Raw genomic sequence first — 20,427 nt, 5'->3', positions numbered from 1 at the left:
ATAGAAATATATTGTAAACATAATCAGTTGGACTATATCTACAAAGAAGAAACATTTTTGATATTTTCAATTCTTTTACAATTTATATTTTTCTGTACACTTACTAGCTCTATTGAATTTATAAACTAGGAAAGAAATAATAATCTTATATGGTTAAATTAAATAATTTTATTTAAACAAATGTAATAAATAAAAAATATAACATTTTAGACGGCCACCTACAACTTCTTTAAATCAAACAATTCGTATAATTTTACTCAAAACCGGAACACCCATTTTCATACCTATGACAAGGTTCACCCTAATGAAAAACGCGTTAGGAACGCGCTGTAGTTGCCGGCATGACCCGAGTCGAGAAGGCGTTAAATGTACTGCTCCAGGAGGCGGAGGAGCTGTGTATCGGGAGCAGCGTGGTAGAGCTCGACAGGATTCCAACGGCCCTGGAGTTCTGCCGCGATTACTACTCCAAAAACCAGCCGGTGGTCATTCGCCAGGCGCTCTCGTGGCCTGCAATCGGGAAATGGACGCCGGAGTACCTGATCCAGGCTCTCGGGGACAAGATTGTGGACGTGGCCATCACGCCGAATGGCTATGCCGATGGCCTGGCCACGCAGAAGGGACAGGAGTACTTCGTCCTGCCGCTGGAGACGACAATGAAGCTGTCCGAACTGGTCCGCCGTCTGGATGATCCCACAGGAGCCGTCCATTACATCCAGAAGCAGAACTCCAATCTTAGCGTGGATCTGCCGGAACTGGCCACCGATCTGCGGATTGGTGATCTGAATTTTGCAGAGCAATCTTTCAATAAACCTCCCGATGCCGTCAACTTTTGGCTAGGCGACGAGCGCGCCGTGACCTCCATGCACAAGGATCCCTACGAGAACCTGTACTGCGTGATATCTGGTCACAAGGACTTCATCCTCATCCCGCCGCACCAGCTGAGTTGTGTGCCCCGGGGGCTTTATCCCACGGGCGTTTACAGGACCTCGGATAGTGGTCAGTTCCACATAGAACCCATACGGGATGAGGAGGGCACCGAGCAGCTGACAGAATGGGTAAGCATCGATCCCCTGGCCCCCGACCTAGCCGCATATCCGGAGTACGCCCGCGCCAAGCCGCTCAAGGTGCGCGTTCATCCCGGAGACATCCTGTACCTGCCCAACTACTGGTTCCATCACGTGTCCCAGAGCCACAAGTGCATCGCAGTGAACTTCTGGTACGACCTGGACTACGACAGTCGCTACTGCTACTACCGCATGCTGGAGCAGATGACAACTGGCAGGGGCAACTAGACCAGTAGCATCCTAGTTGCATGTTTCCTCAGGAATAGTTATCAAAATGAAAGTCTTGTTGTCTTCAGTGTATATATATATAATTGTTACATAATTTAATGTTAAATAAAAAACTATATGCCAAATGAAATGGGAACTAAGAAGGACGCGGACAAAACAGAATTAACGCTTGCAAAAGCTGTAAATGAGTTGTGAAATATCCGTACTGATGGTGTATTGTGAGATTAGGAATGTGTGCTTGTTTGGGTTCTATCCTATATAGCCTATTCGAGACTTATATCCTGCTTTTCTCCACCGGAAGACTCTGCTGCAGCCTGGCCGTCCGCCTCCTCGCCGGGATTCTCGTTGTTCTCGCATTCCAGGTCTCCATTTCCCGAAGAGGAGACATTCTTCTGGTCCGCCTCAGCCAAATCGGCGTCGTTATTGGAGTCCTGCGACTGTGATTGGGACTGCTCGCGCACCCGCTTGTTTGTCTGCTTGGCCGGACTTCCCGCATTGGGTGGCGTCTTCAACTTGGCCTTGCAGGTCTCCTGCGGCTGCTCCACCACAAACAGCTGCTCCAGGTAGGAGCGGTACCAAAGCAAAAACTCATCACGTTGCCGTGGCATATCCATTTTCTTGATCTTGGCGTAAATGCGTTTGGGCGAGATGAGCGGCGAACTGGCGGCCGAATTCTGGGCAGCGGTGGCCGTAAGCTTGGAAACCTCTGCCAATAAGGAATCATTGATTACCGTGTTGTTGTGCGTTTGGTTGCGAATGCGTTTGATAATGTATTCGATTAGTTCGTGGTCCGGGGTCAGTTCCACGCTGATCCCTGCTCCTGCTCCAGATCCTGCGACATGTTCTACTTTTCCCTCGAGCATTTGCTGGGTAAGAAGACGGAAAGGATGAGCAAATCATACCCCTGTGCTAGGATGCAAAGCCCTTTCTTACCTCCTCGTTTTCCGATCTTACAGCCGAGGGAATAGCTGAAGCGCTAGCCTCCATCTCTTCCAGGACATGGCCATTCTGGGGAATGACCACAGTCAGTTTCTTCACTGGCGATCCTATTTCATCCTCAGGCCGATCGTTGTCCAGCTGCAGTCGCATCACTTCCAGTGGCGTCTCACTGCGACTCTCGGTGGCCTCTGCGTCGACCGAAGAAGGCTCATTCTCCTCCTGGTTGAGAGCTTTTCGCAGACCATGCGGCTCCTGCGACTGCTGTAGTTGCTGGTTTTGTTGCTTGTTGCTGCTGCTGCTGCTGCTCAAAGAGCGTCTCCAGCCGGCGGTAGACATCCTCCTTGATGGATTCGTAGAACTTTGTGGTGAACTTGTCGTTCTTCAACGCATTGACCAGCAGATTGCGATTCAGCTCCTCGGAGGCCGTTTCCTCGGACTGCTCCATGGCATTGGATTCGTCCGCGGGGGAGGCCTCCTGACCAAGAAGGGGAGTGGTGTCCACTGGTGTTATCTGGGGCAGCTCGATGTAGTCCATATAGTGAGCTGGAAGCTCGAAGTCGAAGCGAAGGTGTCGCTGCTGAAGTGGAGTCAGCGAAACCGTGGAAGTGGTAGGCTTCGCTGGTACCTTGTTCCGCTGATACAGCGGACTATTGCCATAATTTACGTTCATATTGAGATTGGAGGAACTCGCCTGCTCCGGCTCCTCATCGCGCAGTGTGGAAAGTTGGGGACGGCGGCGATTGCGACGTCGCCCAGAGCCGAATATGATGTTATCATGGTTCTCCTCCACCTCGTCCACGTCCTCATCGTCGTGGTCGCGATTGTGCGCGGGATCGTCGCGCCAGTCGCGTTTTCTGCCCGCACTGCCGCTGTTGTTGAGGTTATTACTGCCATTGCTGCTGCCATGCAAAGCGGTTAGTGGCGACTCGAAGAAGTGGCGACGCTGCTGCTGCGGCTGCGTGGCTCAAACCGCCGCGGGTCGTGGGCGGTGCCAGCAGCTGTGGCGGCTGAAAGTAGCTGGGACGCGCCCGCTGACGACGATACTGCTGGAGGTCCACGTTCAGCTCCTCATTGCTTTTGTTCGACAGGAGATTCTGGCGCGAGTGGCTGGAAAAGCGCACGGATATTAATGGGTTAATGCAAGCGGGAAGCAAATATTTAATATTTATGTTAGTCAATGTTGCCAATTAGTTAAATTAGGCTTTGAAATCTAAACAACATACAATTTGGAGTCTCCATGGCTCTTTGGAATTTTTTAGTTCTATGCTATTTCAAAAATAGAATTAGAGAAGAATATACAAAGACAAAAGTTTGTTATTTGCCAATTAATTTAGTTCTGCCAGGGCTTTAGTCAGACTTTCTAATATGACAACACTGTTGTTAATACTTGTTATTGATCTGGGGTTAGTCACTTTCAACTCTGTTAATATAATTTTCTTGCAACGCGTGGTTGCACTTACCGAAGCACAGAATTGAAAATGAACTCTACACAAAGGTTTTATTTAATTTTTATTGCTTTTGACCCACTTCCAACAAAGACCCATTTCGAAAACCATCACCAAAGTTAAAGTTTTACCTGCGGAAGTTGTCCCAGTAGTTGTTGGCCCTATTTCCGGGTGGCACCTGGTTGTTCAGGGTGATACCGCCACTGGGTGCTCCGCCACCAGCTGCGCCTTCGGGCAACGAGTGCAAGTTGTTGGCGTGCTGGTTCTGTGTTCGCAGATTCGAGTTGTTCTGATGGATCGTGTTGTTATGGTGGTTCATAAAAATTGGACCCGGACTTGAGCGGTACGTGGGCGGCGACAGAGGCGTCTCATTGTTAAAATGGGTCGGTGGTGGCGGCGGAGCGGCGTTATTGAGGAACGGCTGCGGCTGATGTTGCTGCTGCTGATGATGATGCGAGTCGCTTCCAGTACGGTGGCAGCTACGCTGGTAGTTACTGAAGGCGCTCTGGTGGGCGCCGAAGTTGAATAGCTGCTCCGACTGAGCTCGGCTGTTGCCCAGACACAGATTGTTGGGCATTTGGGCCATGCCCGGGAGATTCGGAGGCGGCACTGATTCCGAGCGCAGACCGAAGCTATGATCCTGACAAGCAACCACATTAAAGCGATCCTGGAGCTATGTGATCAAAAGACTAGATTAGCCACAAGTGAATAAACTTTTAATCTCGAGGAATGACTTACCGTATGCAGTTGGTTGTTGAGGTTGTCGATCTCCCGCTGCTGGTGCCACAGTGTCTGGTTGCACTGGCACACCGAGTTGATGAGCATTTGTTGCGTCTGCATGAATTGCTGCAGCAGCACGGCGTCGGTCGAGGCATTCGATCCGGAGGCGTTCGAGGAGCCCACCTGCGGGGCTGCTGGCGGGGGCTTGAACTCGGTTCCGGTGCTGGAGCTGGCTTGGCCGTAGATCGGCTGCTGGCCGTGCCATGAATTACCAGCGTTGTGCGATGCTAATGGATTTGAAGAATATTCGTTTTATTAAAGACATTGGTATTTACCTTTAATACCCATTTTTAAGTAGGAACTTTATTTGCAATGGTAAAAATGGTTTAATCTACACTTGGTGTACGCCTAACTAATATAATTTTAGATGACAAAATAGGGGACATAAGTTAAAAATCAGCAATTCTAAAGGAACCTTAAAAAGGATAAATAAGAAGCTGTGAACTTTATTAATGATGAACATGATATAAAATCAAAAATTTATGTATACCATACTGTCAAAAAATTACAAGTTAAGTTTTATGACCAGTGGTGAAATAATATTTTAATAGCTAACATTTTTTAGTTGACACGAAACAATTCAAAACTTACCCCAAATTCCCGGCACTGGCGGCATGGGAGGCGGCATGTACTGCGACCTGTTGCTACTCGAGGGCAGACTGTCGTTGCCCAGGGACAGGGTGTCAAGGGTCACGTTCAGATCGTCTTCGTTGAGGGTGGACGGTGGAGCCGGCGGCAGAGGCGCTGTTTGTGGAGGCAGGTTGGGCTGCTGACTGCGCCGCTGCTCCACCACAGTGCTGGCCGACGCAGCCCGTTTGAGCGTTGCCGAGGAGGCGGTTCGCACGTTGGCGAAGTACTTGTCGCTGTCGGTGTCGTCGTTTCCCTCGTCATCCGCCTCCGATGTGGTGTTATTGCTGGCCACGTAGCGCTGCTCCAGTTCCCGCTGCTTCTGCTCGTATTCCTTGCGCAAGCGCTCACATTGAAGGCGCAACTCATCGCGCAGTTGTTCCTTAGTGGGCGTGGCCTGAAGCGAAGTATCCACCTCTGATGGATCCTCCTCCTCCGCCACCTGACGCTGTCTTATGGGCGTGGGTGTCGGAGTCAGGCTGTTTCTTTTAAGAGCTTCCTCGCCCATCTGAACGGCGGCGGCCGCCTGCTGCTTGCGGCGCTCGATCTCCGCCTTGAGGGCAAGGATACGATCGCGCTCCTTCTGCAGGCTGGCTGCCTCGGCACGCAGTTCCGAGGTGACGTCGTTGAGGGCGAACACCCGTTGAACAATTTCCGCAGGCAACTCTCGTTCTACACTGCTCATCTCCTCCAAAGAGGCACCCATGCTGGGCGTGCTCTCCTCGATCTGACTAACCGTGTTCAGCATGCCCTTCAGTCTGGCCATCTGAGCCTTGAGGGCCTCTATATCCGCCGTCTTCTGGTTTATCTTTGCCTGGGCATGGAGTGCTCGCTGAGCAGCATCGGCCGCCTCCTGGCGCATGATGGGCACATTTCTCTGGTATTCCACCGGCACCACACGCTCCGCCACTGGGGCAGGAGCTGGCTTCGGCGGCGGTGTGGGAGTCTCCTCCTTGATGGCTCTGGCTGACTCTCTGGCCGTGCGGTTAATGCTGTTTAGCTCATCCACCAGGCTGCGCATGTCCTCACGCTGGGTGCGCAGAGCTTCCAGTTTCTCCTGCAGTGCCTGCTGCTCGGCCAGGATCTCGGGACCATCATCACCGAGAACGGAGCTTAGTTCGTTCTGGTTGTGGATGAAGGCGGTGAGATTCTTCATGCGGCCCACCAAAGAGGCCATATCGTCCTGCACCTGCTGCACAGACTCGTATTGGGGAGCCTCTCCTCCATTGCTGTTGTGAGGCAAGCGATCAGCATGCTGGCGCAGCTGCTCCATCTCGGTAAGGTGGGACTTGGCCAGGTTCTGGATGTGTAACAGCTTGGCCTGCTCATCCTGCAGATGCTGCATGTTCCTATTGGAGGCCTCCAGTCGCTGTTGCAGCTCATCGAAGCTGGGTGCAGTATCGGGCGTGGGAGTCTCCAGGACGCTGTGCAGGGATTGAATGGACTGGGCGCGGTTGTCGCTCATCTGGATGGAAATATGAATTCGTTATTTGAAGTGACATTAGTTGGATTTTTATTTGCTTACCTCGCTTAATGCAACATCCTCCAAGCTGGTCGAATTGACGATGCCCTCGTCCTGCTCCGCATTTGGATTGATTTCGTGCACCATGTTGCTGATCTGCTGAATCGAAAAGTAAAGCAAAGTATTGATTCAGCAGGAGCAAAATAGTTGTTAGTATTAACAACTAAAATCTTCTAGAACATAGGTCGTCTTTGGACCATTTCCTTAATTTTATAATATCTATTTGTGTATAATATCTATAATTTGGACCTTTCAATGTAGTATGCGATTCATCATAAGCTATTTTTATAGTAACAAAACAAATATTATGAAAGCATAAGGAAGAGAATTTATCTAGAATAAAGGGGTTTATATAATTTTTTAATTTTATAATTTTTATAAGGTACTAAGAGACACATGATTTGCTATTTCAATGGTATCTAAAAAAATTTTAAAGAAAGCATAAAAAGTAACTGATATAAGGGTCATAAAATAACAAGAAACAATGGCTCAAGTACATTTCGGTACTCTTAGTAAATCCTATCCAATGACGAACTTACTTCCACTAGGTTTGCACTCGTCTGTTGTCCTCTGCTGTTCAGGTTCTCGTCCAATTCCAGCAGGGAGCGCAACACCTCGACCTGGGAGCGGCCTGCTTCGATTCTGGCGCCCAAAGGGTGTACACCAAAGAGCCTGTGGACAAGAGTCTGAAGTCCGGCGGCGGTCAGTGGGGTGGACTGCTCCTCGGTGCCACTTAAGTGGCCGTTTCCGTTGCTGGTAGTCGCGTTTGGAATAACAACGCCTACCGTGGCATTCGGGGGCGTCGATTGACGCAGACGCAGCAAAGCCGATGAAGATGAGGGGGCGGCTATGCCACCAGATGACGACGATGGCTGGTGCTGAACCCTCTGGACGGGACGCACGGGGAATCGGTAGCGCTGCTGCTGCTCCTGCAGTTGCTCTGTAATGGAAAATAATAGATCAGTTTAGGTCTAGTAGAGTGTGGGTTGCGGGCCACATCAACTCAGTGGGCGTTTATTTTCGTGCGCATCTTATTTATAGAACATGAACTGGCGCACCGATCGTTGTGCGGTGGCCAGCCGTTCACTTAACCAGGTGCGGATATTGGAAATATTGCTCAATGAGATGTGTATCCCTTAGACTTTCTGCATATTCACCTGCTGAATCGTAACTGCTGTGCTCGGCGGCCAATTGACGCAGTGTCTCCTGCTGCTTTTGCTGCTGGGCAGGTGACCTGGTTTCCTTGATGGACAGCTGCTGCTCCGCCGGTGATCGATTCTTTCCGTTGATGATGCGGGCGCGCTGTAGCAGATCCTTAAAACAACAGCAAGCAAAGGTTATCAGGAGAATGAGCAAGAGTAAAGCGGTAATTTTGCTAGTTTTCAATCTATATATATATATATCTGTCTGCTCAGATATATAGTATATATAAAAGGGCGATCGAAATTCGTTGTCCGCTTTGGCCGCGTTCGCTTTCGCTACTGAACCAGTGGAAAATGAATTTCGGCAGGCCGTGATGAGTGCAAAGTGTATTTATAAACATCGAAGAGAATGGTCTTGCGGAGTCTTCTCTTCTAGGGGATTTGCCATGGCAACCAGGCGGTAACTCACGTTCAGAGTTTTCAGCGTCTCCCGCTGCAGTGGCTCCACAAAGTCCAGGCCCGGTTCGCCCAGGTGCTCCTGCTGGCGGCGGGATCGGGCCGATCTACTAGCCACCGAGGTTGCAGTTGCAGTTCCAGATGCAGCTACTCCGGCGGCGGCTGCTCCGTTTAAAGGCGTTTGTTGTTTGGGCACGGCGCCGGTTGCCCCGCCCACCGCGTTGTTGTTGTTGTTGTTGGCGCTGCTGGTGCTGCGGGCACTGACGCTGCCCTGGTCCACAACTGCTTTGGGCGGCGGCGCCATTAGAAAATATATATTTGCGTACGCTAGAAAATTGTACAAATTTCCTCTTTTCTCCCACTTTGTTTTTTTTAGCTTTGCACACTCTGACAGCTGTTTTCAAACCAGGGCTGTAGAGGTAGAGTGGTATTGATGCTAACATCGATATCATCGATGACTTCAAATCGATATTTTCCCATCACTAAAAAACCAATCAAATGGTGGCTGTACTCGCTGACGGTTGAGCAAGTCCCCACTGCCTGAGGAGTATGTTTCGACTTTTGCGGAGCAAGTCCCCACTAACTATCGATAACGTTGGTATCTCCGCCTACCATGGTAATATCGATGTTTTTTCATCTCTAACGAGTAAATAACGCACTGCTTACTTAAAAGGTATTAACATTATTACTGCTTACTGCGAAGTCTCGAGCGGAACACTGCTTATAAGATTTGACCGTTCTATCAATATCGATATTACTGATTAATTTTTAAATTGGTTTCCGTGTTTTTTTTGACTGTCGCATGGAAAATATTTATGAATTGGAAAAATTTAAATATAACATTATTTCTAAAATCAATTATGTTATTATTATTCTAGCAATTCAGAAATTAAATAATAATAGCGTTGCAAAAAATGTTCCCTTCTAAATCTTTATTATACGTTTTAGAAATTATACATTATAAGGATTAATAAAATATATTTTTAGGGCCGCTGACTTGAATTTAAAATACCATAATAGGAGTTCCGATATTTTACGACTAGAACCAATGCGTTTTGTGAATTCCCAACTAAAACTATAGTTTCCATTACTTTCCCTGCTTGCGCTGGATTATGTCCTCTTTGAGGGTCCTGATCCGATCCCGCTCCGCCCGCAGGTTCTCCGCCTGTCCCCGCAGGTCACTGGTGAAGTCGGTGAACATGTTGAGCATGGAATTCAGGAGCTCAGCGTTGTCGGGATCAGAGGTCGTTGGGGGACTGGGATTCGGAGCAGTCTGCTCCCCAGCCCCACTCGCCACTCGAACTTCCGAGCTGGTGGTCTGGCGGCTGCTCTGAACGGAGGAACTGCTCTGCACCGTCTGCCTGGAGGACATGTGCTGCTCAATCAGGCTGGTGGTGTCCACCATGTGCTGCACCCGCTTAAATTGAGCCTTCAGGTTGGCGATCTCGTTCAGCTTTTGCTGCAGGTAACTGGCCGTCTCCTCCTTGTCCTCGTCGTCGTCCTCATTGGATCCCTCCTCCACGGCAGTTGGAGTAGCTTCCTCGGTGGCAGGACTAGCGGGAGGAGATGAGGTCACTGGTTCCGGCTCCGCTGGAGCTTCCACCTGGCTGGTCGCCGCCTCCTGGGACTGCTCCTCCTCGCCGGCGGACTGCCTCACCTGCTGACGCTGGGCATTCAGACGTGTTAGCTCGGCGGCCCGCAGGCGCAGGGTCTCCATCTCCTGGAGCAACTGGCGGTGCTCCTCCTGCATCTCCTGCAGCTGCCTATTGGATGCTGCCAGGCGCTTGGGAGATCGAAAGCCATTATTAGTCTTTGTTGTGGGTAATAAAGTGATGGGAAATGAATACAAAAACATCCAAGCAACCTCAGAATAAATACTCTAAATCTTCCACAAACATTTCGACCTAAAAAAAAAAAAAAAAACACTTCATTCCTTATATCATGGCCCTTACAACCAGCATTTTATGTATATAAAAAGTGTATTTATTACTGCTTAAATATTTCAAAAATAAAAACAGATTAAGGAGTTGACTGGTTTAGAAACTAAAATAATTTGTAATAGTTTTTGAGATGGTTACATACAATTATCCTACATATTTCTAAAAACAAACCCAGATATTTACACGAATTTGCTAGATTATTACATATTTGATTCTGACTAAATCGGATTTACTTAGAACCCTATCCCATAATGAGTGTAATATAATAATTTTCTGCAAATAGCTTGCTATACTAGGTTAATGTTCACAACAACAGACCAAAATACATTTTTTAAAAACAAGTGACTTAAACCTTTATCCATGAGTTCAACTTACCTCACTTAAGGCGGCATTGTCCCCATTTTGGGGTCTGTTCAACTCGTTGACCATTTTCCAAATGCTTTAAAAGAAGAGGGAATATTGGGTGTTATGTATATCGCGCACATTGATGATTTTCGAACACAAACACAAAGGCCCACCGCAAGGCACTGTCTATAAATAAATGCCTCTTTGTTGAATTATATTTTCAGTATGAATGGTGTCAATCATTTTGGCACTTCTCAAGACAACACTACTAAATGCAGTAATTATGCGAACTTACACAACGAATAGAGAATATGCTTTTAGGAATTGCTTTCAAAAAATATGTATAATTATATTTGATCCTCTTAGCAATGAGCTGTGCCCAGAGAGATGTTAAAGATTCAACTGAATCGGTGTGCCGAAAACGAAAATCTATTCAAACGATTTCGTGTGTTCGTAAAATTTCGTGGATCAGGCGGCAAGCGTTTCCAAATTGATGTGGGAGATCTTCTCAAAATACTGAGAGAAATAGTTTGTATGTATTTGAGTTGCATTCTGTTTGAATGGGGTATTACATTTATTTAAATTTGAAAATCTCCGGCTGATTTCCGTTCAGAGATCTGAATATACACTTGAGCTTAATTTATGAATTGAATATTTTACCCCCTCATAGTCGTTATTTTTAATAAACTCATAATTAAATACCTATTTATCATACAAAAATTATGGTTTACCTAACTATAACAAATAAATTAAATTTTGTTTGATGGGACAGAGATTAAGTTGAGACTGCTCTGAGAATTGTGATCTAATATTAGACCCCCAAGAGTCATCACTTTTCTTGGCAATTAATTTGTCAGTTGTTTGAATAGAAAACATCGATTTTGTGATAAGATAATCTGTTGTTTTTTGGTTCCCCATAAAGGACAAATTTCATTTTCGCCGAAAATCAGTTGGGCGAAAAGGCTGATCATGACTGGAGGTGTGCAACTCAGAAGCTAAATTGCAATAAAATTATAATTAATAGTTTTTTGCAGAAATTTGGTTTCTAATCAATCTGCTATGTGGCATATTGGAAGCAAGAGCTGAAGATTTCGGTGTCTCTACTACTGATGGCTATCCAGAAACGATCTACACTACATCCGATGAGGAATATGGCAGTGCCTTAATATTAGGCAACCTCAGTCTTTGTGGCAATGTGGCGGATAACGTATTTCTCCCCTTTGTGGGGGACTGCAATAAGTACTACCTTTGTCGCTGTAAGCTTAGATATTAAGATCGTTATAATTGATTTTATACATTTGATATTTTTATCCATTAGCTGGCCAAGCTATTGAGCTGCAGTGCGAGCTGCCGTACCAATTCAATGCCAATACCCAGAGCTGTGTAAAACCCGGCGAGGCTGATTGCCTGCCCACCTGCGAGGCCGTCAGTTTCAGCACCTTCAGTTACCAGCGCACCTGCACGAAGTACGTGCTCTGCTACTACGGACATCCGGTTTTGAGGCAATGTCAAGATGGCCTTCAGTACAACCCTCAAACGGACCGATGCGATTTCGCCCAGAATGTGGACTGTGTGGAGTCCGAGTGCTCCATCTACTATAACGCCTATCACCTGCGCTATGTGCCCAGCAAGGTGTCCTGCGAGAAGTACTTCCTCTGCGGCAACGGAGTCCCCAGGGAGCAGTCCTGTACGCCAGGCCTTCACTTCAGCACCAAGTGCGATTGCTGCGATATTCCATCGAAATCGGACTGTCAGGTGGGGTCAAAACCTTGGCATAACTCTATAGGAATCGATGGCTAATCCAAAAGTCTTACAGATCCCCGCTGTAGAAAGGAAACTTCCGCAATACTCACGTCTCTCGCCCAGAACTACTGTTGGCATCTGCCCTCCTTCGGGGGTCCACTTCTACGCCCACGATTCTCGCCAGGATGCCTATTACTATTGCGTGGAGGGACATGGACTGGTTCTGGAATGTTCGGCGGGTCTGTGGTACGATCCTAAAGTTCAGGAGTGCCGCGAACCCCAGAATGTGGGCCTATAGTCCGGTTGAAATCAATAAAATTGAATAGAGTGCACATTTCTAGTTCCTTATGAGAATAACCTTAGTCCGACTACTAATATATTTATAAAATTGCCACCTTTTTAGGCGGAAATTGGACTATTTAAAGACCAGAAAATTTCTTCATTGAGTTGACTTATCTAATCTTACCATATTATAGCTATTTATTAGAATTTTTGTACTACATGTATTAATACGGTTGAAATTTGTAACGATTCCAACCAAATATTATTGTACGTGATTTCTAGATAAAAATTTCAACTCCTACTACTACTATTGGCAAAACCTCCTGAGGTCTTGAAAAATATTTAAAATAAATTTTTAACTACATTGGATAACAGCAGTTGAAAGAGGAATTGTGTTTTTTTGACACGTGATTTGAGCTTATGTATAATAGGCTCAATATAAGAAACAAACCTTTAATGCCATTTCAATACCCCAAAATTAAGATACTTTTTCAGTTGCAAAAACACTAATTCATGTGTGGACAGCAGTGGATCTTTATTTCAACGGACTATGCGCCTACGAACTGGGGCTCCCGGCACTCCCCGCGCTTGGCATCGAAGACCAGACCGGGAGTGCAGTCCAGGATGACGCCGCGTCCATTCAGACAGTAGTAGTACGCATCGTGGCGCTTCTGGTGGGCCACAAAGTGAGCGCCCTCCGAGGGACACTCAATGTCGGCACTGCGCGGAGGGGATCGGGCGAAGGGTAGGATGTTCCTCTGAAGGCTCTCCACCTGAAAGAAAATAGTCCATATAGAATAATCCATATTTAGATCATAATTAGATCCACTCACCGTGCAGTTGACCCTGGAGGGGAAGTCGCAACTCTGGGTGGTTGGGTTGAACTGCAGACCTCTGGTGCAGTTTTGGACCGTGGGCAGACCATTCAGACACACGTAGTACTTGTCACACTTCGCCTTGCTGGCTATGTAGACGATGTTGTCCGGGTTATTCTCCCGGATGCACAGGTTGTCCACACAGTCCACGAACTGCGGATAGTCGCAGCGATCGGTCTGGGCATTGTACTGCAGTCCATCGGAGCACTGTTGGATCACGGGAGTGCCGTCGAAGCAGAGGACGTACTTGGTGCAGGTGCGATCGTAGCAGAAGGACTCGAGACCCCGGGCCTTACAAGAGGGCACACATCTGGCCTCCATTACGGGCACGCACTGCTGATCCCGGGCATCGAAGTAGTAGTTGGCAGGACACTCCCGGGGCACAGCCACTTCACCTAAACGATGAATACAGGACGGGATTAGTCACAGAACTCAACTAAACATTTCCAAATGACACTCACTCATACACAGATAGTACTTGCTGCAGTTGCTCACGTGCGGCAGGAAGAGATTGCTGACCACATTGGAGCAGATATTAACCTCCCCATTCGCAGCTCCAAAACATCCGATCAGGGCAGCCAGGGCCAAAAGGGTGAGGCGGTGCATCACTGTAGGACAATTGTTTACTTAGTTTTCTCCAGAGTTTTTACTCCGACTCCTACTCACTTTTTGGCTTCAGTTTCCTCCGCTTACTATCGCCCCACCTCAATGAGGCCCTCCATATATAGGTAAACTATTTCGGCATTCAATCTCCAGTATGTTTTGATTCCCGTCGAATTTTAAGTCTTATCAGATGGGGATGCATGTTCCTATGTGGTAATTAAAAGGCGCTTCATTAAAAGTCGCCAGGCAGAGATAATTTCGACGAACAAAAGTCAATCGAAAGGAGGCATTAATCAGGAACTTTTGTAAAAATACACGTGTAACGATGATAATTTGTGTCTACTGATGATTTTCTGATTTGGTAATTTTTACAAGTACTAAAATTAGATATATCACTTATTTATGGGTATATATCTATAGTTATATGGTAACTTAAAGCCCCCAAAATTACTATTTTTGGCTAAAAACTCAACATCATAGTTAATTTAGTTCTAACAAACCACACGTAACTGGTGAATTATTCAGATGTCAAACTTTGAGTAAACATTCACTCAAATGATATGAGAAAAAGCGTGATAGTAATGTTAGACTTGAAATTGCAAATAAGTTTTTATCACACCTTTTATAGATTACTGGATGAGATCCACGGGTTCTGAGAATCAGTCTATTCAAAGCATTTAATTATCGCGATGTTTGGTGGCGTCAAATTAAAAGTTGAAATGTTTGCAGAAATCAGAGTGTAGTTTTCCTATAGGAGTGTGCCAAAATTAGCAAATAGTGATAAGCGAGAGCTGGCAAGAACTCATTGGGCGACAACGAAGATTCGATATAAAGTGGATATTTTCCAGGCTAAGAGTAAACAGTTGCGTTGCACTTACCGAACTATCCAGGAGTAAGTAGCTCAGAGATTGCCTTCCTTCGATTCCATATCACTGGCATTGACTCCGCAGTGAAGTGGCTGACGAACAGTGGTATACTCGTGGTCCTTCTAACCATTCATCGGATTGAGGCCGTCGAAGATCTGGTGGTGGCCCCAGGTCCAGATGATGAACGCGAGGGCGGTGACCTTGAACAAGAGGCTGAGTACGATATATACAACAACACCCAGATCAACGTTTGCAACAACGTGGTGGATGGAGTATATCTGCCCTATGTGGGTGATTGCGATAAGTATATCGAGTGTAAAAGTAAGTCAAATTTTGAGGAAAGTAGATTTGACTGGGGGTAAAGGGTTTTAAGTTTAGTTTAAACCCCAAAATCTGATAAAAGCTGATAGAAACGGTGGTGTTAAAAATGTATGCCACAAAATATGTTTGGATTGAGATCCAGATCCCCCCACAAAACCTACATATGGTACACAGGTTTTTAGTTATATATTGTAGCTTCTAAACCTTCATATTTCAGTTTTCCAAGTACACGATTTTTAAGGCACAAATAGTTATTAAACAATAAGAATTGCAATCGGTTTCTTAATAATGAGGCACATATGGTGTTTAATGGTTTTCAGTGGTATGAAAGTAGGCCGTAGAGTTTTAAGTTGGCGAATATATTCATGATTACCGACTGTAAGCGAGTTAATAATTCCGTGATATGTATTGTAGATAACGCAATACTGGAAATAGGCAGCTGTTCCGAATTAGACAAGGCCTCTGACCCTCCGCAACTGTGCCCCAATGCGAGTGAGACGTGTAATGTGGGCTACGATCCGGTGCTCCAGATATGCACCTACCTAGATAAAGTGAAGTGCCTGCCCACCTGCGATTCGGAGCGATTGAGTAGCTTCTGCTACGACAACACCTGCACCAAGTACGTGCTCTGCTATTACGGAAAACCCGTGTTGCGGGAATGCCACGATGGGCTGCAGTACAACAATGTGACGGATCGCTGTGACTTTCCCGAGTACGTGGACTGTGTGGCCAACGACTGCTCGGCCACCTTCCAGCCGAAGGACATCATCTACCTGGCCAGCAAGGCGTCCTGCAGCAAGTACTTCGTCTGCTCCGATGGCCATCCGTGGGAACAGGAGTGCGCCCCCGGATTGGCCTACAATCCGGAGTGCAAGTGCTGCGATTTCGCCAAGAATGTCAACTGCACGGTGAGTTACGCAAGATGGCCTTGGATATTATAGAGTTAAATTAATACCCTTTACACGTAAAGTATTTTACATATATTATATATGTATGATGTATATTGTATTCGTTCAAAAGTATGTAACAGTAACCGATAGAACATAGATATTGATCAAGATCCGTCTATCAGTATGAATGTCGAGATCCCGAAAACTGACTAATTCTGCGTGACATGGTAGACAAATGTTTTTGGGCGCCATTTATTTAATTACTCAAAAAACATTTATCAATTTACAACAAATATTTTAAATCAAACAATTTTTTTAAAAGTTGTTTATAAAATTGAGTTCGAGTTAGTCAATGACGTCAGCTCTAGCTGATAAATAGATGGCGCCACATATTGTTGTGTGTGGTCCAATCTAATTGCAAGAAGCGCCATCTGTTGGGGTTTTGTTTACTCTTACAGAGTAAAGTGTATTTGATAGTCATGGTACTAGACTACTTGTTTCGATTCCGTACTTTACAATTTGAATTCCAGATTGATGCTGCGGCCAGGAATATTGTGCCCTATTCCCGTTCCCCACTGCGACGTGCTGACATCGAGTGCCCCCATGTGGGAATTCACTTCTATCCGCACAAATCCCGCAGGGATGCGTACTACTACTGCGTCGAGGGTCGTGGAGTCACTCTGGACTGCACTCCGGGTCTTCAGTACGATCAGAAGGTGGAGGAGTGCCGCAAGCCGCAATTCGTTGGAGTCTAACTGAGTTTTTCCAAATAAATGATTACACTGAGAAAAACAATCGAAAACAAAAAGCCAACTGACTCTTTCCTTCGATATATTAATCTTCATTTTTGACCTTGAAAAGATAAAGTATTTAATAATGAATTTAATTAAATACTTCTCATTTGAATTTCTCAATTTCTCACACATTGGCCTCAAATTATATAATATAGCACTAAATTGCAGAAAACACAATGACCACAATCAAAATTTGTATCCTTTGCATAAGTAAAAGACTTAAACACTAACAATTTTTCTATGTCTTTTTATACCCTTGCAGAGGGTATTATAACTTCAGTCAAAAGTTTGCAACGCAGTGAAGGAGGCATTTCCGATATATAACATATAATATATATATTTTTAATCAGCATCACCAGGAGAGTCGAACTAGCCATGTCCGTTTCTACGCAAACTAGTCCCTCAGTTCAAAAGCTATCTGATTGAAACTTTCCCAAAAGTTGTCTTTCTATTGCAGGTAGTATATAAGTCAGAACGAGCCGGATCGGGAGACTATATAAAATAGCTTCCATAGGAACAATAATTTAATTCTGCATTTTTTTCATTGGTTGAATTTTTATTTGGATTCTTGAAAAAAATGTGAGTTTTTGCTGATACAATTTTCGGCTTGATATGCTTATCTCATGAAATACCAAGGCCACAACAAATGCAAAATATTTCATCAACTGTGAATTCCGATTAGTTAATCCGGGAAACAGAGAATTCCTTATATTTTGTGGCAAAATAAAAGCACGGAAGTACAAGGCACAAAAGATATGAACAAGCTAAACCCCATTACTTACTGTTCCGAATAAAATAAAAAAATTAATGCCTTCCTTTTGCACCTATTTTAGCTTTATATTAAGATATTAAAATTGGCAATATCAAGTTACAGATTTGGTGATATATGGAACAAATTAGTGCCAACTATAAGGTTTTAAAGTTCATTTTTTAAATTGTTCTCTACTTATTTTCTTTTCAATGTCCAGATGGTTAGTTGAACACATACGTCCGTAAAATATACCCTTTTTTAACGAGAACAGGGTACAAAATATGTTTCAGAATATTTGGTAATTTCTTATCGTGAAGACCATAGGGCTCTTTTTCGATCGGCAAAGCTAGTGCAGAATTAGTACAATATAAGCTCTCAACTTGAAAGGTTGGAAATATTTTGACAATGCCAAAGCTTGCTGAGTTATTTTTGTTCTCCGCAGCAGTGGTTTGCAATGGTTTGGTCCTGGTGGGATCCCAAGGACATCCGTCTTCAGTTTGCGTCCTTACAGACGCTCCGACTCAGTGCGGGGCCTTTTGCCAAGCCGCGCTTAATCCTCTGATTGATGATCTAGCTGATCTGCGGAACCAGTTTACAACTATTCAGGAAGTATGTGACAGAAAGCAACAAGAAACCAAATCAGTGATGGACGAAATGCTGGAACAAACAAGAGCCATGTTAAACAGCATCAAAGAGAACACAAAAGCAATGTTTGACAGACAGCATGAAATGAACTCTAAGTTAACCAATATTGAAACAAAACTACTGCAAACACTTGGGGGCCATAGCCAACAACCATCTATGCAGGATGTTCAAATCGTGCCCCAAACAAATCCTACGGAAGATGTAAAGTCGGTCGGATCGAGTAGATGGAAATTAATTTTGGAATGGAAAACATGGTATGACGCTGAAACTCATTGTCAGCGTTTGGGCGGCCACTTGGCGGTCTTCCAAAACAATGAAGAAGTGGAACTAGTAACAAGGCTATTAGATTATGAAACATGGTATAATTACGCCTTCTGGCTGGGCATTCACAATTTGAATCAGGAGAACGAGTTTGTATCAGTGAACTCCGGCAGGAAAGCACAATTTTTGGATTGGGCTTATGGAGAACCTAACAATAGAAACGGAGATTGCGTTCAAATGTTTAGGGGGAATATGAAAAAAAGCAACTGCGCCATAAATGGCAAGTTTATTTGTCAGCTAATTGTCAATAACTAGTGTATTTTAATTGTGTAATAGCCCTATAATTAAAATATACTGAATTCAATATTTGTATTGCTTTATTCTTTTATTCGAAAAGTCAAAATAATTTTATTTAAGCGTATCCACATGCTGATATGGACTTTAGTATTCACAAATTTAATTTACACATGCGGCTTTTTAATTTTACAACTATATTAGGTTTTACTAGGGAGAAAGAACCTTTTAGGACAACATCGAAATACTTCATGATATATTATAGAAAACAAAAGTAAAGTAAAAACCAGGAAAATAAGATCAAAATGTTCAAAAATATTGTTAAATTAAGTTAACCTTCAAAAAATACGTATGCGAAGGCCCAGCAACTAGCACTACACCACCTATGTAAGTCTTAGTTTTGTAAACTTACTATCAAAATAAATAAAAACGATCAAAATTAATTCCATTACAATTAATTTCCTTATTTCCGTTATTGGCTGATTTATTATATAATATAAAATTAAGAAAAACATCATCTGTTAAAATTAACAACAAGGTCTTAAAAGGTAATGTATATTAGGTATCTCAAAGTCGGTTCTCTCCTCACTATTTTGTATTTTAACTACATGGATTCCGCCTTCAGTTTGTTCGAACTAGTAACTGAACTTAAGTCTTCACGACCAGCAAGTGCTAGATTCCATCTTCAATCCCCTCGAGCTCAGCAGTATCCACTCGCAAGACTCCGTGCCCGCTGAAGATTCTCTAAAGGATATGGAGCCGGATAGCGAAGGCACCAGAGCTTCCAGGGAGTTGGAGCTCAAAGCCATTGACTTATCTGAAAATGGGGGGATGACTTGAACAGAGCCGTGGAGTTGGCCAGTGATCAGCACACCAGGACCAAGTGCCAAGCCCACTGTCAGCGGGGAGTGCCATACCGCAAAGTGGATAATTTGGAGGCGGCGCGTGGGGACTTCGGGGCAGAAGCACAGTTGGGCAGCAAATTCGCCAGGGAACAGGTAGTTCAATTAATTATTAGCGAAAAGCCCAGTCTAATACAAACCCCTTTTCAGCTGGTAGAAATGAATCCCTTTGCGGCACTCTACAATCAAATGCTTCGCCAGGCTTTCGATCAGCTCATAAAGTTGGGTTTTAAATGTATACCAACAGCTTTTTAAAATAGGTAACAAATTATTCAGACTAAGTCCCTTTCGTGTGGTAAATAAAGTAAATAATTTTACTAACAAGAAAATCACTCTTTAATCTAATAGCAAAAGAGCGATTTTCTTGAATGTTTTTCCGTTTAGACCCAGTAGTTTGATAATTCTTGTTGTTTCTTAAAGTAAATGGCTTTCTATCTATTTACATGTTTGGAATATGTTTAAAAACAATGATGTTGATGTTAATACATTTTTAAATAAAAGCTTTATTACATAGTCTTCCTATTTTTTAGCCGTTATTTTGAATTTATAAAAAATCCCGTTGACTATAATAATACCTTCTGCAGAGGTAAAAAACTAAAAAATATCCTAACACTGTAATCTTAATCAAATACACGTAAATTATTATATTAATGCGATACATATTTTGAACTGATAAATAAAACGTTAAGGTTAGTTGCAAAAAAGAAAATTA

General features: G+C 44.5%; 6 protein-coding genes and 1 pseudogene across 6 annotated transcripts; 4 read left to right on the top strand and 3 right to left on the bottom strand.

Annotated features, from left to right (window-relative positions):
• Positions 1-315: 315 nt before the first annotated feature.
• LOC108047047 (bifunctional peptidase and (3S)-lysyl hydroxylase Jmjd7) lies at positions 316-1,422 on the top strand. Its single transcript, XM_017127090.1, has one exon. The coding sequence runs from the start codon at positions 342-344 to the stop codon at positions 1,290-1,292; it is 951 nt and encodes a 316-aa protein (XP_016982579.1). The 5' UTR covers positions 316-341; the 3' UTR covers positions 1,293-1,422.
• Positions 1,351-8,603, bottom strand: LOC108047046. The gene is given in 11 exon segments (XM_017127088.2): positions 1,351-2,158; positions 2,226-2,514; positions 2,516-3,189; positions 3,191-3,338; positions 3,808-4,349; positions 4,415-4,683; positions 5,048-6,548; positions 6,609-6,701; positions 7,145-7,545; positions 7,763-7,919; positions 8,217-8,603. Coding segments are annotated over 11 exon segments (4,968 nt in total). The 5' UTR covers positions 8,508-8,603; the 3' UTR covers positions 1,351-1,555.
• Positions 8,604-9,120: 517 nt separating this feature from the next.
• On the bottom strand, positions 9,121-10,908 carry LOC108047058. The gene is made up of 3 exons (XM_017127106.2): positions 10,784-10,908; positions 10,519-10,582; positions 9,121-9,986 (listed from the first exon to the last, which is right to left on the bottom strand). Exons 2-3 carry the CDS (start codon positions 10,570-10,572, stop codon positions 9,291-9,293), a joined length of 750 nt encoding a protein of 249 aa, XP_016982595.2. The 5' UTR covers positions 10,573-10,582; positions 10,784-10,908; the 3' UTR covers positions 9,121-9,290.
• A 476-nt stretch (positions 10,909-11,384) lies between these two features.
• LOC108047056 lies at positions 11,385-12,750 on the top strand. Its single transcript, XM_017127104.1, has 4 exons — positions 11,385-11,467; positions 11,523-11,744; positions 11,807-12,243; positions 12,305-12,750. The coding sequence occupies exons 1-4, from the start codon at positions 11,458-11,460 to the stop codon at positions 12,527-12,529; spliced, it is 894 nt and encodes a 297-aa protein (XP_016982593.1). The 5' UTR covers positions 11,385-11,457; the 3' UTR covers positions 12,530-12,750.
• A 273-nt stretch (positions 12,751-13,023) lies between these two features.
• On the bottom strand, positions 13,024-14,133 carry LOC108047057 (probable chitinase 10). Its single transcript, XM_017127105.2, has 4 exons — positions 14,055-14,133; positions 13,850-13,996; positions 13,347-13,783; positions 13,024-13,286 (listed from the first exon to the last, which is right to left on the bottom strand). Coding segments are annotated over exons 1-4 (810 nt in total). The 5' UTR covers positions 14,056-14,133; the 3' UTR covers positions 13,024-13,061.
• Positions 14,134-14,191: 58 nt separating this feature from the next.
• On the top strand, positions 14,192-16,832 carry LOC108047037. Its single transcript, XM_044461653.1, has 4 exons — positions 14,192-14,204; positions 14,855-15,178; positions 15,593-16,086; positions 16,599-16,832. Exons 1-4 carry the CDS (start codon positions 14,192-14,194, stop codon positions 16,821-16,823), a joined length of 1,056 nt encoding a protein of 351 aa, XP_044317588.1. The 3' UTR covers positions 16,824-16,832.
• A 1,186-nt stretch (positions 16,833-18,018) lies between these two features.
• LOC123038083 lies at positions 18,019-19,970 on the top strand (annotated as a pseudogene).
• The last annotated feature ends 457 nt before the right edge of the window (positions 19,971-20,427 follow it).

Source organism: Drosophila rhopaloa, unplaced genomic scaffold, assembly GCF_018152115.1.
Source record: "Drosophila rhopaloa isolate 14029-0021.01 unplaced genomic scaffold, ASM1815211v1 contig_47, whole genome shotgun sequence".
Taxonomy (NCBI): domain Eukaryota; kingdom Metazoa; phylum Arthropoda; class Insecta; order Diptera; family Drosophilidae; genus Drosophila; species Drosophila rhopaloa.
Note: the sequence above shows the minus strand (reverse complement) of the source record. Positions and strands in the feature narration are given on the sequence as shown.